The 13,978-nt window shown below is 35.6% G+C and overlaps 1 protein-coding gene and 1 long non-coding RNA gene across 3 annotated transcripts in view; one reads left to right on the forward strand and one right to left on the reverse strand.

Annotated features, from left to right (window-relative positions):
• Window positions 1-3,468: 3,468 nt before the first annotated feature.
• Window positions 3,469-13,978, forward strand: part of LOC145765150 (uncharacterized) — a 66,128-nt gene continuing 55,618 nt past the window's right edge. Inside the window, exons 1-4 of one of the 2 annotated variants that reach the window (XM_082576924.1) lie at window positions 3,469-4,015; window positions 4,744-4,818; window positions 5,435-5,532; window positions 10,897-11,060. In XM_082576924.1, coding sequence (XP_082433050.1) covers window positions 3,890-4,015; window positions 4,744-4,818; window positions 5,435-5,532; window positions 10,897-11,060 — 463 coding nt within the window. In that variant the 5' untranslated portion in view covers window positions 3,469-3,889. The remainder of the gene's footprint in view (window positions 4,016-4,743; window positions 4,819-5,434; window positions 5,533-10,896; window positions 11,061-13,978) is intronic. The other variant, XM_082576925.1, reaches the window with a different exon arrangement.
• Window positions 8,152-9,666, reverse strand: LOC145765158 (uncharacterized). Its single transcript, XR_014288547.1, has 2 exons — window positions 9,599-9,666; window positions 8,152-8,388 (listed from the first exon to the last, which is right to left on the reverse strand). It is a non-coding gene; the product is annotated as an uncharacterized LOC145765158 (long non-coding RNA).

Raw genomic sequence — 13,978 nt, forward strand, 5'->3', positions numbered from 1 at the left:
TAGATAGTGCAATTGAAAGAGGTATCATTTGACTTCTTTTTGCTACAACTAAAGTTTTTCTGGATTATTTCGTCTTTACATAAATGCATGTTTAATGCAAGTGAATGCTCTGTGACAACACGCCCCACCCCGGGGCGTGTTGTCACAAAATTTCTGCACATGCTTTATGACTAAAATATGACAGAAACCAACAAAAAATGGTTTTAATACAGGCTGAACGAATAAAAAAATATGCGAAATGCAAAAAAATTTAATTTCAACATATTGGTAAAAATTTTATGCCCATTGTCAAAAACAATAGAAATGTCATCTTGAGAATTATGTGTCACTATCGAATATATGTGTGTATCATTATCTAATATTAATTTTTATTACCTAAAAAAGCGTTGTATTTTAACAAGTATGCATATTACCTCGTTGTATAAGCATAAATAATTTTTTATGTTTTTTTAATATTAAAAATGCACACCACGGGGCGTGTAGTCACGGCTGTGACAACACGCCCCATGGTATGAAATCACGTGGTTTGAACAACCATGTGTACATCTCTACTTGCATGTCTTATCTGTTTGGTATGATGAAAAGAACAGGCTTAAAGCTAACAAATGGTACCTTTCCTGATCAGTTATGATCATACCTTAGTTTGCCAGACCATATTTTAGTTTAGTTATAAAACCTGATTTTGCCCAAAATTCAATGGCACTCCTCATAATTTCTGCTGTAGTGGCAAATTTATTAACCTTCACTGCTTGTACGAAAGAGAACTGAAAACTATGCGTTCCATTGAAAACTCGTGGTTATACGCTTGGGTTATCACATGGAAATCGTGCCGTGACAACACGCCCCTGTGACAACACGCCCCACTTTGCCCTACAACATACTTCAGATACTAAAAACTGCAAAATTTTAAAAATGCATGTATTACAACATTGAATCAAATAATTTAAAGACACTCAGAGCAAAAGCACAATAAAGTTACTAGATGTCACAACTTTGAAATTGTATCATTTAATGACATTCAAAACAAAAAATCAAGGAAGTTATGATCAATGAATGAACAGCTGAAATGCAATTCTTCAAAGGTTATGCATAAATTTTTAGTAAACTGTATTTTAAAGGTCTCTTTTTGAAGCAAGTGCTTTTGTAAATAGGCTACAAGCCTTCACATGCCTTAGATTCATAGTTGTATACTTGTGGAGACTTTAAACCACTGATGCAGGCCAGTCTCCGAGTTTTGTCAGAGCAAAGTTTTCATTTGTGGAAGTGTTGTCTGAATTTTTAAATTTATTACATGCCACGCATCGAGAGCAGTCCTTAAAATAGTTTGCTAAAGCGCATGCCCTGAGAGTCGAACCAGCACCACTTGGTCTTGAGGTTTGTTTGTGTGCAAAGTCGGGTGCTTAACCAGCTGAGCTATTGGGGTGGATGAACTTGCGAGTTAGCAAAAAAAAGTGCTTGGTAATTATATTCAAAAGTATATATAATATGTCACATAAAATTTATTCTTCTATGGTATGAGTCAAGTTTTTTATGGTTTATGACAGATGATATAAAACCAAGTCAGATTTTTTCTTTCATACATTGCTTTTAGTTATTGCAGATTTAGCACTCGAAAATGACATCACATTGATGTCGTTTAATAAAAAAAATCAGTAATAACTGATTCATTTAGCTTTATTTGGACACTGCCACTAGATCAGCGTTTCTTAACCGGGGGTGCTGAAATAGACTGTAGGAGGTTCTAAATGCATGTAGTATAATATCAAAAAAAATGCCATTTTAATTTTCTAAATTTTTGTTGGAAGTTGATATGGCATTGAAGAATAAACAAAATAATCAATTTATACATCGCTTTTCTTTCAATAGTGCAGGCCAAAGTTGAATGGAGGCGCCAAAATTTTGACATGCTTGCAGATCGCTGGCGATATATTTTGTAATGAAATCTCTTGTCGTCTAACAAACTGTGCAGTTGTTTTAAGATAGTTGATTCACTTACATATGGTTATAATTGAATATCTGTTGGTGAATGAAAGTCAAATACCAAATCCTGAATCAACTTCGATAAAACAAAGCACAGGCCTGTTTTCAGGAGTACTAGAGTCAGAAAAGGTTAAGAAACGCTGCACTAGATACTGCCACTGTCTTAATTATCCTTTCAAAATAAAAACAGCAGTTCTGGTTAAGTGACACATTTGGGTGCATATAACTATTGTATAACTATTTTGGTATTCATTTTGCTATCCTACTATACTGTATGCTGGTGATCACATTTGTTTTTTCTTCTATCATTCAGATTGTTTGCATAATATTATAGACAAAACTATATTGTCTAATTTCAGTTATGCGTGAGGCAACACAGCTGAGGATTGAGGAAACACCTGCAGATAGAACATTGGCACTTGTTGCAATTTCCTGGCTAGCCTATAAAGCAGATCTTCTGTCGCTATCAGCCTCAGCTTTTAGACAGTAAATTGTTTTTTTACGTGTGAGTTGCAGTAGACACAGAAATTATGCTAAACATTCTTAGAAAACTAAGGTAAATGATTGATTTACTGTATCGAAACAAATTGCAAATTCTTACGCTTGTAGTGTGCTGGAATTAATTGAATTAAATGTCATAGACACATGTCTGTCAATGAAAATTTTAAGATTTTTCCATACGTAATGAAATTAAGATGATCAAAAGCAAGGACATAAAACTCTAAAATTTTTGTTTGAAGTCAATCTTTATACCATTGATGACTAGCTATCTCTCACACAGCATTACAATTTCTTTTTGCAATTTATTTGTTGCAGAACCGGTTTTCGTTCATAGAGAACTCATCAGTACAACTATTAATAAATTATAATAAGCATTTAGTCAAGTAGAGGTGAAATTATCAGCTTTAACAATGGTTAATTGTCCAACATTGAATGATATAGCGCTAATTCCAGCAAGATCATAAATTTTGAAAATTTGTACATCACCATCATCTGCTGCTTGTGCAACAAGAAATGTCCCAACATTCCAAATATCACCAGTCACAGTAGGCTACCGAAAACTTTCATTTTCATGTTTCCTCTGAAAATGATATCGCTACTAGCTTTTAAACCACCATCAACATCAGAAGCAAACACACATTGTAATGCTGTACGTGGGAGAAAGCTAATCATCGATGGTATAAAGATCGACTTCGAGCGAAACCTTTAGAGTTGTATGTCATGTAATGATTCGTTGAAGTTTTAGATTTGTGATCGCCTATAGAGGAAGTGCCTTAGTGCCGGACCCTTTCTATGACTTTAGCATGTTTTCAACAACAACAAAAAAAATCAAATGCAAGTTCAGTGCATTGTATGATAGAAAAGAAAACTATGAAGGAACTATGGCTGCTGCATTTGCTTATTTATTCACTTAATCAGCATGCAAACATTATCTTTTTCCTTTGATTTCATTGATAATGGTAATATTATTGATTGTATTAATAAGGTATGATTACCGGTACCAAATTGTATTATTGGTTTAGTTTGGTTTTTTGAATCTTTATCCTTGGACTGACAAAGCCTTGATAAGTTATTCCTGGTAGTTTCGCATACTTGTAGAGGATCATGACGCAGGGCCGATTACCAAGATTGGCACAGTGAAGTTTTCCGATTGTTGAAGTGTTGTTGCCGGGGAATTATTCCATTCACTAGGTGCCGCTGAATAGAGAGCAGTCCTGAAATGCGTTGCTCAAGCGCACACTCCGAGAGCCGAACCAGTGCTGCTTGATCTTGAGCCGGGAGCATAACCATTGAGCTAGCGGGCGGTCACTATTTCATGTGTCATACCATTGTGGCATATACTGTTGCATAAAAAGAGTTTTCTCTTTAAAGAAACTTGTGTGTGTTCAAAGATTTCAAACTAATTGCTATGAAAACATCTGCATTAAATGAATTGTTTCATGCTCATGATGTACAGCGTTATGGGCAGCTCACAATACAGCAATTAGCTAATATGTTCAATGACCTTCGAATTGGCGGAATTAGTTTATCTCAGGTAAGTGATTAAAGATTGGTAGTATTACATTTCTCAGCTGATTCAAACTAAATTTTTGACAACAGAAATTTTTTTCTCTTCATGTGCTATTTATGAGAGCGTACTGGTACTCTCATGCATGTTATAGTCAGATTAACTGTTGAAAAAAAGCATTTTCAGAATCTGGTTTGGTGAATAAAAAATGTGGTGATTTTGAACATTACCAAGTAGAAAAATAAAACTATTTTGAATTCCATATCTTGTTTTTCATGATTTTACTTTACTAAATTTTCTTCACAAAATAGAAACAGTACATTGAACTAATCGCAGAAAATTTTACCTCACAACAAAATCTTTTCACTTTTTTTTACTGATTTATTGTCTTAATATGATCAATATTATTTAAGATACTGTATAGTGCGTTGTATAGGCTACTGTACATATAATATTTAAGGTGATGTGACTAAATTAAGATTTTGATTGAAACTGTTGAGACAACAATAATATTTTAAAATAGTATGATTTTCAAACGTATCAAAAGGAATCTGAAGTGGATGATTTGAACATAAGATGAGCATTTATAGTAAAAAAATGTATTAAGCTGACAAACTGAGGAACAAGATTATCAGAAGGAAAACAGAAGACGGGGATGTTAACTTATCTAAACCTGAAATTGAGATGGCAGGAATGTGATGAGGTTAGAAAAGAATTTGTTTATTTCAAATTAATATTGTAAATAAATCCACCAGGTTGCGGCATCCATGGAGTATATATGTGGAAATTCAGATTCACTTGTCTTGGAAGAGTTGAAGAGTGTTTTGGAGGTATGTTTAGTCTAAACTCTAAATAGTGAATATTTTGTCAATTCAGAATATTGTGTGGCTATTAATTAAAATTAAATTTATTACAACCCTTATTCTTATAGCCTGAAATTTATATTTGCTCATACATAGTTTTCATGTCAACAACAAAGTATTAGAATTTGTTTGTTATTGGTTTGAATACTTTGGCAAATAGACAAGTTCTATTTGCGTTTGTATTGAAACTATGTTGCAAAATTACTTTTTAGTTTTTAGTTACAATCAATAGCTTAAAATACGTTTTTTCAAGATTAGACAGCCTACCTACATTTGTTTAATTGTGTGTTTAGTATAGAGAAATGACTGTTTAGTTGGTTGTTTTAGGTGGTTAATATCTGGCATGTAACATTTGTGGAGTTGGTGTGGACACCGGACAGCCTTTGCTACTTTTTATCTTGCTTTGCAGTGATTACCTGATCCCTGAAAACAGTTGTCATGTGCCAGCATCCAGTGTCTCATTTTTTGTTTTAACTTAACTCTTTTATCACAAGGTTCTCACATTTGAACTTTTCGATTCCCTTTCATATCATACATTATCTTGATTATCAATACATTATCTTGATTATCAACCTTATTAAAGGAAATGGACCGACGGTATTTCTTGGTGCAAGATCTTCAGTGGGAATTTGCATTGTTGGATAATGAGCATAGAGGTGCTATATCTGTTGACAAAGCCAGGTATGGGCAGCTAAAGTTGTTTTTGTGCACCATCAATTATACAGACAACAAATTAGATAAAAAATGTTCAACTTGTAAATTCTACCAATTAGCTGGCAATACAACCCTAAGATTAATATATACCTCTTTATGGAATATATCAAAATAATGATTTTGATTTTGTGAAACTTAATTCGTACATCTTACTTCCGTTTATTGGTATAAAATTGGAATGAAGTTGATCGGGGCTACCCAAAATTATTATATGCAATGTTGAATAACTGTGGGAATGGACGATAGCAAAAACGTAGAATAGTCAGGTAACAAAACTATTTCGGCTCCCAGGACAAAGTTTGCTAGTTAAGCACTGTATTTTTATTTGAAAGTGAAATTATACTAATTTTCGTTTTTTGTTTTGTTTCAATAAACTTTATGCTAAGGCAACAGAATTTTATCTGGAGTCGTATTCAATGTTCAAGAAGTGAAGAACATACCTACATGCATGGCACTATCATTCTGTCTGACACTGAGAAAAAACTGCAAGACAGTGTAGATAGAATTAATCAAATCAGCAAAAAGTACAAACTGAAACTAAATTTGAAGAAAACACAGACAATGTTGGTAAAAAAGCAATGAAAATAGAAAATAACAATCAGTCGGAAAGAAAACAATTAAACTCCCGTATACCTATCTTCGGTCTCTAATTATACAAAATGGAAGATGCAGCAGTGATGCAAAAAGAAGACTCGGTCAAGCAAAAGCGTCATTTTGGAAATGTAAAGAATTTTGAAGAAGAGATAGGTATGCAATTGAAGTTAAGACTTTTCTCATGTCATATGGAAGTGAAAGTTGGACTTCCAGTCAACTCTGGCGCTACAGAAGAATACTTAACTTATCATATAAAAACACATTACAAACACATGATGATGATAAAGTTATCACAGTTCTCAAAGGTACCAGTAGCTTATAGCTCACTTAGACGCCGATAGATCAAAGCTCATTTTACGTAAACGTTAAAACAATGTTGTTTGTTTTTTTCGAACGAGGCCACAGTGCGGTTCTAAATCGTCAAGATGTGTGAAAGCTTGCCAGAGCTACATCACTTGTATATCATCTAACGGCATAAAGATACGAACTAATCTTGGTTGGTATCGGACAGCGTTTGAATTGATTGAAACAACGTCGTATCCTGATGTAAATGCTATTAACTCGTCATTTTAATTTAACTGTGATTAAAGCTTACCTCCAAAAAGGTTGTTTAATATTACATGGTTCCATCGGGGAAATAAAGTCACAACCGTCATATTGCGTAATGTAGGTCGAAAAAACGTCACGTTTGACGTCATTTAGGCCTAGGGGATTTAAAAAAAACAAAACACAAGGGATGAAGAGAAGTAAAAAATGCGACATATGACAGTTGAACAGCTTCAAAGAGGTTGAGTTGTATCTCGCTGGAAATGGAACTTAACTTTGATATTTATTATTCTTTAATATTTAGCACCATGTAGGCTTTTAATCTCAACTCCGCACAATATACTTTGTCTTTTTATTGAATTGTCTGAGCTCTTCAGTCTCTTGTGTTTGTGTTATCAATTCAGCTGACGTTTATATACTGTACAATTTTGAGGATTTTTTTTATCATGTTGGTTGAATTTTGGAAAAGATGAATTTCTCTTAAAATGTTACACTGATTTTAAATTGTTGAACAATAATGAACTTTTAAAAATTTGTTAACTATTAGATTTTTTTTAAATATTTGTCTTCTCTCCTATACTTCTTCTTAACTATGCTTTACTGTTGTTGTGGAAGCATTTTCTTGAGAAGGGAGTGGTATGTAGCGTTAAAAGAAACTAAATATTTGCAAGGTTCAAATCTTTTTTATTGCACTACAGCATTTATTCATCAATTAGTATATAGATACATCAATAAATACATTGGATGTGGTGCTGGTACTAGGATGACAGCGAAAGACCACAGGGTCAACGAAGTCAGCTACCACCCTCCTACAAATAAGTAAAAAATCAAAACATAAAGAAGAAGTTAACTTATAAAGAAGTTAACAGTGAGAACGTTCAGGTCTTGATATGAGAACAGGCATCAAGCATATATATTTTGTTTGTCTTTCTTTTTCACGTGGATATCGCACTGCATTTGAAGTACAAGCAACCATACAGTTTCAGCTACAAGTCATTTTTACATAGTTTCAAAGTCGACGTCTCGTCTCGACGTTAAAACGGCTTAAAAATGGAAACTTTTGATAGTTAAGTTGATGATTTTTCATTTAAATTAGATGTGTTTACTCGTTCCTTTCAATCACTTCATTGCTCAGTATTATTTTATTGCGTTAATAAAGTACAGCATTTGTCAAAACAAATTTCCAGTACAAAATTAGACTAAATCCTGTTTTCGAGTTGGAAGTGTTTGTGCGAGCTGTTAGTGTCATATTCTAACAGCTGCTTTTAGTTTGAAGGTGTATACCAACACTTGTCAACTTGACCCTTTTTTTACCCATTCTGTTTTACAGAACAATACAAAATCGCTTTATCACTAAAAATCATTTAAATTCAAAGTTGTTACGCCTTCGAATTTCACCAGTCACTAAACATTTAGCACCTCCGACCACTTTAATTTTCACATCAATTCAAGAGCTTCACTGATTGCACGAGGCCGATTAAAAATACCGTTGAATTAGCTATTGGAAAGGCAACTTCTATAGAAATTCTATCAAGCCATAGAAATCAATTCCACATTTGCGAGGCTGCTCCATCCTAACCGTGACGGAAACGACACAATGGATCTCTATTTGGATTGTGACATCACATCCGCTCGCGTGAGTTGAATCCAACCGATTTTGTGTCACACCCGTATAGCTGGAACCTTGAAAAAAATAGGAATTTTATCTGACTGCTATGCTATAAGTACCAGTTTGCATGTAGATGGTAACAGAAGTCCGGAATATACGCACATTGTTCTTATTTTTCTATTAATTGTATCGTATTACCGTGCTGCTCCAGCTGCATATGCCTACGACGAAATACATTCGCAATGTGGCTGGGTAATTGTTTAAGTTGCAATTCTAGGCTGTATTTTGTATCGTGTTTATGTTGAGAAATGTGCTCATTTGATATCCAGCAGGTTAGGTGTAGAGTTTTCTTAAGTTGCTTTGCCTCTATCAAGTCGGCCTGTTTAAATTGAAATACTAGTTGTCGAAACATTCCTCAAAGCCTCGCGATTTTTTTTTAGAAAACGCAATCTAACTGTGATTATTTCCATTTAAACATTGGTGTCTGTTCACGCATGCTCAGTTGCAGAAATTTTAAGTATCGATATTTTTTATCTCAAGCTACTTTGTTATTGTTTTTAACGATTTTTTTTCGTTTTGTTATATTTGAGACGATACATTAATGACTTCTAGTGACGTTACATTAATGTTCACTGATGTGTTTACAAAGCTTTTTGTTAAAACTTATAAAGAATAAACTAATTGTTAATGTGGCTATCCTTTACTGTGTTCAACCTTCAATCCTTGCTGAGGGTTTGAACGGAGGCTCATTGCTGATCGTCCATGGACCAGTATAACCGCAGTTTTGTTGCATTACGTCACAACAATCCCAGCCAAGGGAAGCTAATGCAGCAAAAGCTGCGGAGATGCTGATGACCAGGAAGAAGATTTTGTCTGAAACTTAGATTTTGGTTACTTTGCATTGTACCTATTGCTAAATGAAGGAACGTGGAACTTGACTACCATTGTTCTGATTTCTATTTACATTGTAACTACGAGTACAATAATGTATTTAAAATTAGTTTAAAGTTATTCAAAATTTCATTTTTTTTTGAGGTATGGAACTATGGTGAAACACTATAGTCTAATGGAAAAGTTAAAATATTGTTCAAATGAAGAGATAAAATGAAATAACTTTAAAGGAAAAAAAAGTTTATATTTTTTCAAACAAATTAAGCGTTGTTTTTTTTATCTCTATATTGCTGTAGGTTCGAACAATAAAATTCACGTCTATTTTAGCAGGTTTTTATGCTTCACACAGTTTGAAGAATCTATTATGCCTAAACAAACGAAAACAGAACTTACCGTTTGAGCTTTTCTAGTTCAGCTTTTTCGCTTTGCGCATGACCAATATGATCCGACTTGGCCAGTTGATCTGATATCGCAGCCCCAGCTCTTCGCATTTATCTCCCACGCACCCGGAAGTGCCGGTGCGTCGCACACACACTACGGCGCATCGTCTTTAAGCCCAACCGTCTCTGCTGCGCAGGCTGATGCCAACCCATGCTTTCCTGGTGTAGACAGCTCATCAAGATCTGAATCATCTCTTCCATTGTATTGGTTGTTGCGATCAGAACGATCGTAAACAATAAGATTAGAGATAAAGACCTGCCAAATCTAATGCGAACAAACACATTATTTACCGCGTTTATATATGGACCATTTCATACAGTGCAAAACCGTCATTGCTTTATGTTAATTTGATGTAATCTGTCACAATAACATCATTTTTTGTTTTATTCGACTTGTTCTTATTGTGAGCAAGCTGAAAGAGGTAGCTGTCGTAAACACCGTTTAATTACTCCCGCTCTGTGTGCCACGTAGTTATTTGTGACATTTTAATACCTGATTTGTCGAAACAGGCCTTATTCAACGCTCAAAAATTTAATTTATCTTTGTAATTAGCTCAGAGATGGATGCTTTGAATGCATTTTAATGTTAAATTTGAATAGGACTTGTCAAGTTTTGACTTATTTAGGGCATTTACGTTCCTAACGAATGGTCCATTTTATATCTGACTGTGGACCTTTACTCACTCGTCTTTAAACTCTATTAAAGATCATCATTTTAAATTTTAAACATAAAATGCAAAATTCTCAAAGGTTTGTGCCGACACCATTTCTCCTTGTTTTTTACTTTTCAAACAACGAGCTTATGTCTGTAAAGCACATATTTTTTTTTTCGAAAATGTGCCATTGCTTAGTGTTCTTTAAATAGAAAAGTTACTGGTTTATCAAAGTAAACACTAAACAGAGGTAGGTACACGTGGGTCAACCTTTCCAGTAATAAAACCCGAATCAACCAAAACGGTCTGTTAGCGCAGCACTTGCATTTGAGTTCTTTCCATCTCAAATAAATCACAAATTGTTTAAAATCGGTAAACTCTGCCTAGGCCACATGTAAACGAAACTCAGGTGACAGTAGTTAGGCTATATCAGTGACTAAATGTCAAGAGATAGTATGGACTAAATGCAAGTGCTGCGAGTTAAGTGATTATCAAAAGGTATTTTATCGCACATTTTCTCAAATTCTATATTCGCTCATGGTCTAAGACTCTATGTTTAGTTGATATTTTTTACTGTTTTATTTATTTATCTTTGCAGATTTCTTTTTCAAGCAGTTCATGGCAACATGTTTTCAGACTCCTGCTGGAGAAAATTTCTCCGACAGAGAGTCCTCAGTGATGCTCCAGTAACTTTTTGCGAAATTGAAGTGGATCTTTGCAGTCGCCCCACTTTTGATCATTGGGATTTGTTAGAAACAAAAGGTTTGTTGAAAAACTTAAGGATGATATCTGGGTTATAGCCTAAGGACCTTCTGATGACCCTCCTTTTAGGGTGAAACAGGCTGTACGTCAAGTGTCGGTGTAAGCCCAACACCTCAATTCGAGCCCATCAGAAGTTACCTTTTTGCAAAGTGGCTGCAGATAGAGACGGTGTGTGAGTGATTTAAGTTACGTGGTCTTTGGACGAGGACGAGATTGGACAAGGCCGTCAAGTCATAGACGCAGCCAAAATATGGCCAATCGTCAACGATATTTATGCAGCAAAAAGATGATGCACTGCCATAAAATCTCTAAAAGAAACAAATCATGTCTATTATTGAAATTCTTTTTAGGTTGAAAGCCACACAACATTATTTTAGCCCAAAAATAAATATTTTAGAACAAAATGAGAATTGTTTCGACAATTAACGATATTCGCATAAAACTAAAAATGACCAAGCTTATGGCCAAATTTAAAAAATGACCACGTTTAATTTAATTCCACGCCTCGAAATTCACGGTGGTCAGGTCCGCCGCCACAGCATGTGATGTCCGTGGGAAATACCATTTAGATCGGTCATATTTGTCCGCCGAAAAATAACACAGGAACTATACCGAACTAGTGATACAAATCGTCATTGCGTAGCACGAACAATTCAGTTCAGTTGTTTTTATTTCTGACCATCATATCAAAACAATACACGTCAACATAGCAAAGGTCGAGAAAAGGGTAGAAGCGACAAAACGCGAACGTTAAAACGTGCTTGAGACCGAAGTAAGTTATTGATTTGAAAGAAATTTGGCACGGTCGCAACACCTTCAGAAAAATTTAAGATATAAAGGGAAAATAAAAAATAAAATGTTACAAAAAAAAAACAAACAAATAAACAACATATATTTAGGCTATAGCTTTATTAGCCCACATAGCTTTAGCTGATATATTTAAGATTTGTATGGACAGTTGCTATGAAGATCGGCCATGGTGCGTTATCAAGAGTGCTGATGGTCGTAAGGGGAACACGTCTTGATGCGTTTAGCTCATAGCAAAGAAGAGCAAGGCAGGCAAAGAAAACCCCACAAAAAAATCCTGCCACGGGCAAAGCCATTTCAAGCGCAACGCACCATAGGCCTTGCACGACTCACAAAATAGATAGGCTATAACTTGACGACAGAAAAACAATGACAAAAACAAATAAAACAAACAAACAAAAACAACATCATCATCTTGCGGAAATTCAATTATACCCAGGGAAGTTATATCTTGAAGATATCAAGCGTGCTTTGGTAAAAGTTGCGTTGATAAAGCAATAATTTTAGACCCCAGTCAGCTAAACTCGTCACCTCCACACTGATCCAACGTTAGCAAACGTTGAATTAATGCAAAAACGACAGGCATCGCCAGCTGGGATGTAGTAGTGGCATGTCACAGAAATATGATAAATTTGGGTTAGGCTACCGTATGTTTTACACGTTAGGGCAAGGGCAGGTTAGTTGATACAGAAGGTTAGTTGATACACCACTAAAAACGGATTCCAGAAAACGGATTTTGTACAAATACCGCCACCAACTGGTGAAGAATAATGATTGAGTGGTGACATGATGATTTCGCTGTTATCCAATTTCAAGTTTGTAAAATAATGCAAAATGTTCAAAAATTGAGTTTTTTTGTAAATTATTTCAAATTTACAATTCAGTTAATTCTTGAGTGTTTGAAAAACGGTAAAAGATTAACTTATTGGCAGAGGTGGGCACCCGCTACTTTTAAAGTAGCGGGCTACCCGCTACCGCTACTTGGGCCAAAGTAGCGCGCGCTACCGCTACCCGCTACCAATTTACAAAAGTAGCGCGCTACCCGCTACCGCTACTCGGGCCAAAGTAGCGCGCGCTACCGCTACTTCTTCCGCTACTTTTGTCTAAATGACACTAGGAAACACTCAAGTCCCTAGTGACGCAAAAATGACCTTGAAAACGAATGTTATCATTCGTTTACGCTGTCATTTTAACGTCGTTATAGAAAACACATTCTAAGGGAAATTTATTGTTACGCATCTTTCAAAAACACGAGCATTTCAAAATGAGAGTCACTAAGTCCTGCCCGCTTTCGCTTAAGCACATCTTTTCCAACAGAGAAAAGTTTCTCCACCGCAGCACTGGAAGGAATGGGGGTGTTGTATTAATGAACAGATACGTTTTAACTCGGTATTCAAAAAGCTCAAGGACTTGCTCTTGTCCGAAAAAAAGGCGTCCACAATTGCTGCTTCCTTCTGCACCGCCGTTTCACGGGATGGCGCAAACACTCCAAAAAATACATCCTCGGAGTCATGACTGGTGTTGGTGTCACTCTTCTCGGTATCAACCTGGCTGGATGTCTCCCGCAACAGTCGAATTACATCTGTCTTGACTTTTTCTCGCAGTGCGTCAGCATCATCCGTGGAAACGTAGTGCAGAAATTGTAGCCACGACGTCTTGTAGGAGGGATGAAGATATGATGCCATAACGCATTTCATGTTGTTGAAGTACTTGTTGAATCGTTTTTTTACCCCTTCAAGGTCGCAAGGACTTTCGCTTTCAACTTCTCACAGGTCACAAGATCACTGATCTCGGTCAACTTCTTCTCGCAAATTGTGATGGTTGGAAGCAAGACTCCGTAATATGTCTTGGACTCGCCCTGAAGAATGTCTAAAGCCTGGCAGATAGGCTTCATCACACGGAGATATTCGCCGAAGAAGTTGACGTCAGCTAGAAAAGACCGAAACTTTGCAACCAAGCCGATTATATAGCTGCTTGACCACGCCAATATCGCAAAAAAAACAAGCATTTTTTTCAATTTAAATTAATAAGTAGCGGGTAGCGGGAGTGCGACTGAAAAAAAGTAGCGCCTCTCCCGCTACCGCTACTTTGGAAAAAAAATAGCGCCGCTA

Source organism: Aplidium turbinatum, chromosome 2 (genome assembly GCF_918807975.1).
Source record: "Aplidium turbinatum chromosome 2, kaAplTurb1.1, whole genome shotgun sequence".
Lineage (NCBI taxonomy): Eukaryota > Metazoa > Chordata > Ascidiacea > Aplousobranchia > Polyclinidae > Aplidium > Aplidium turbinatum.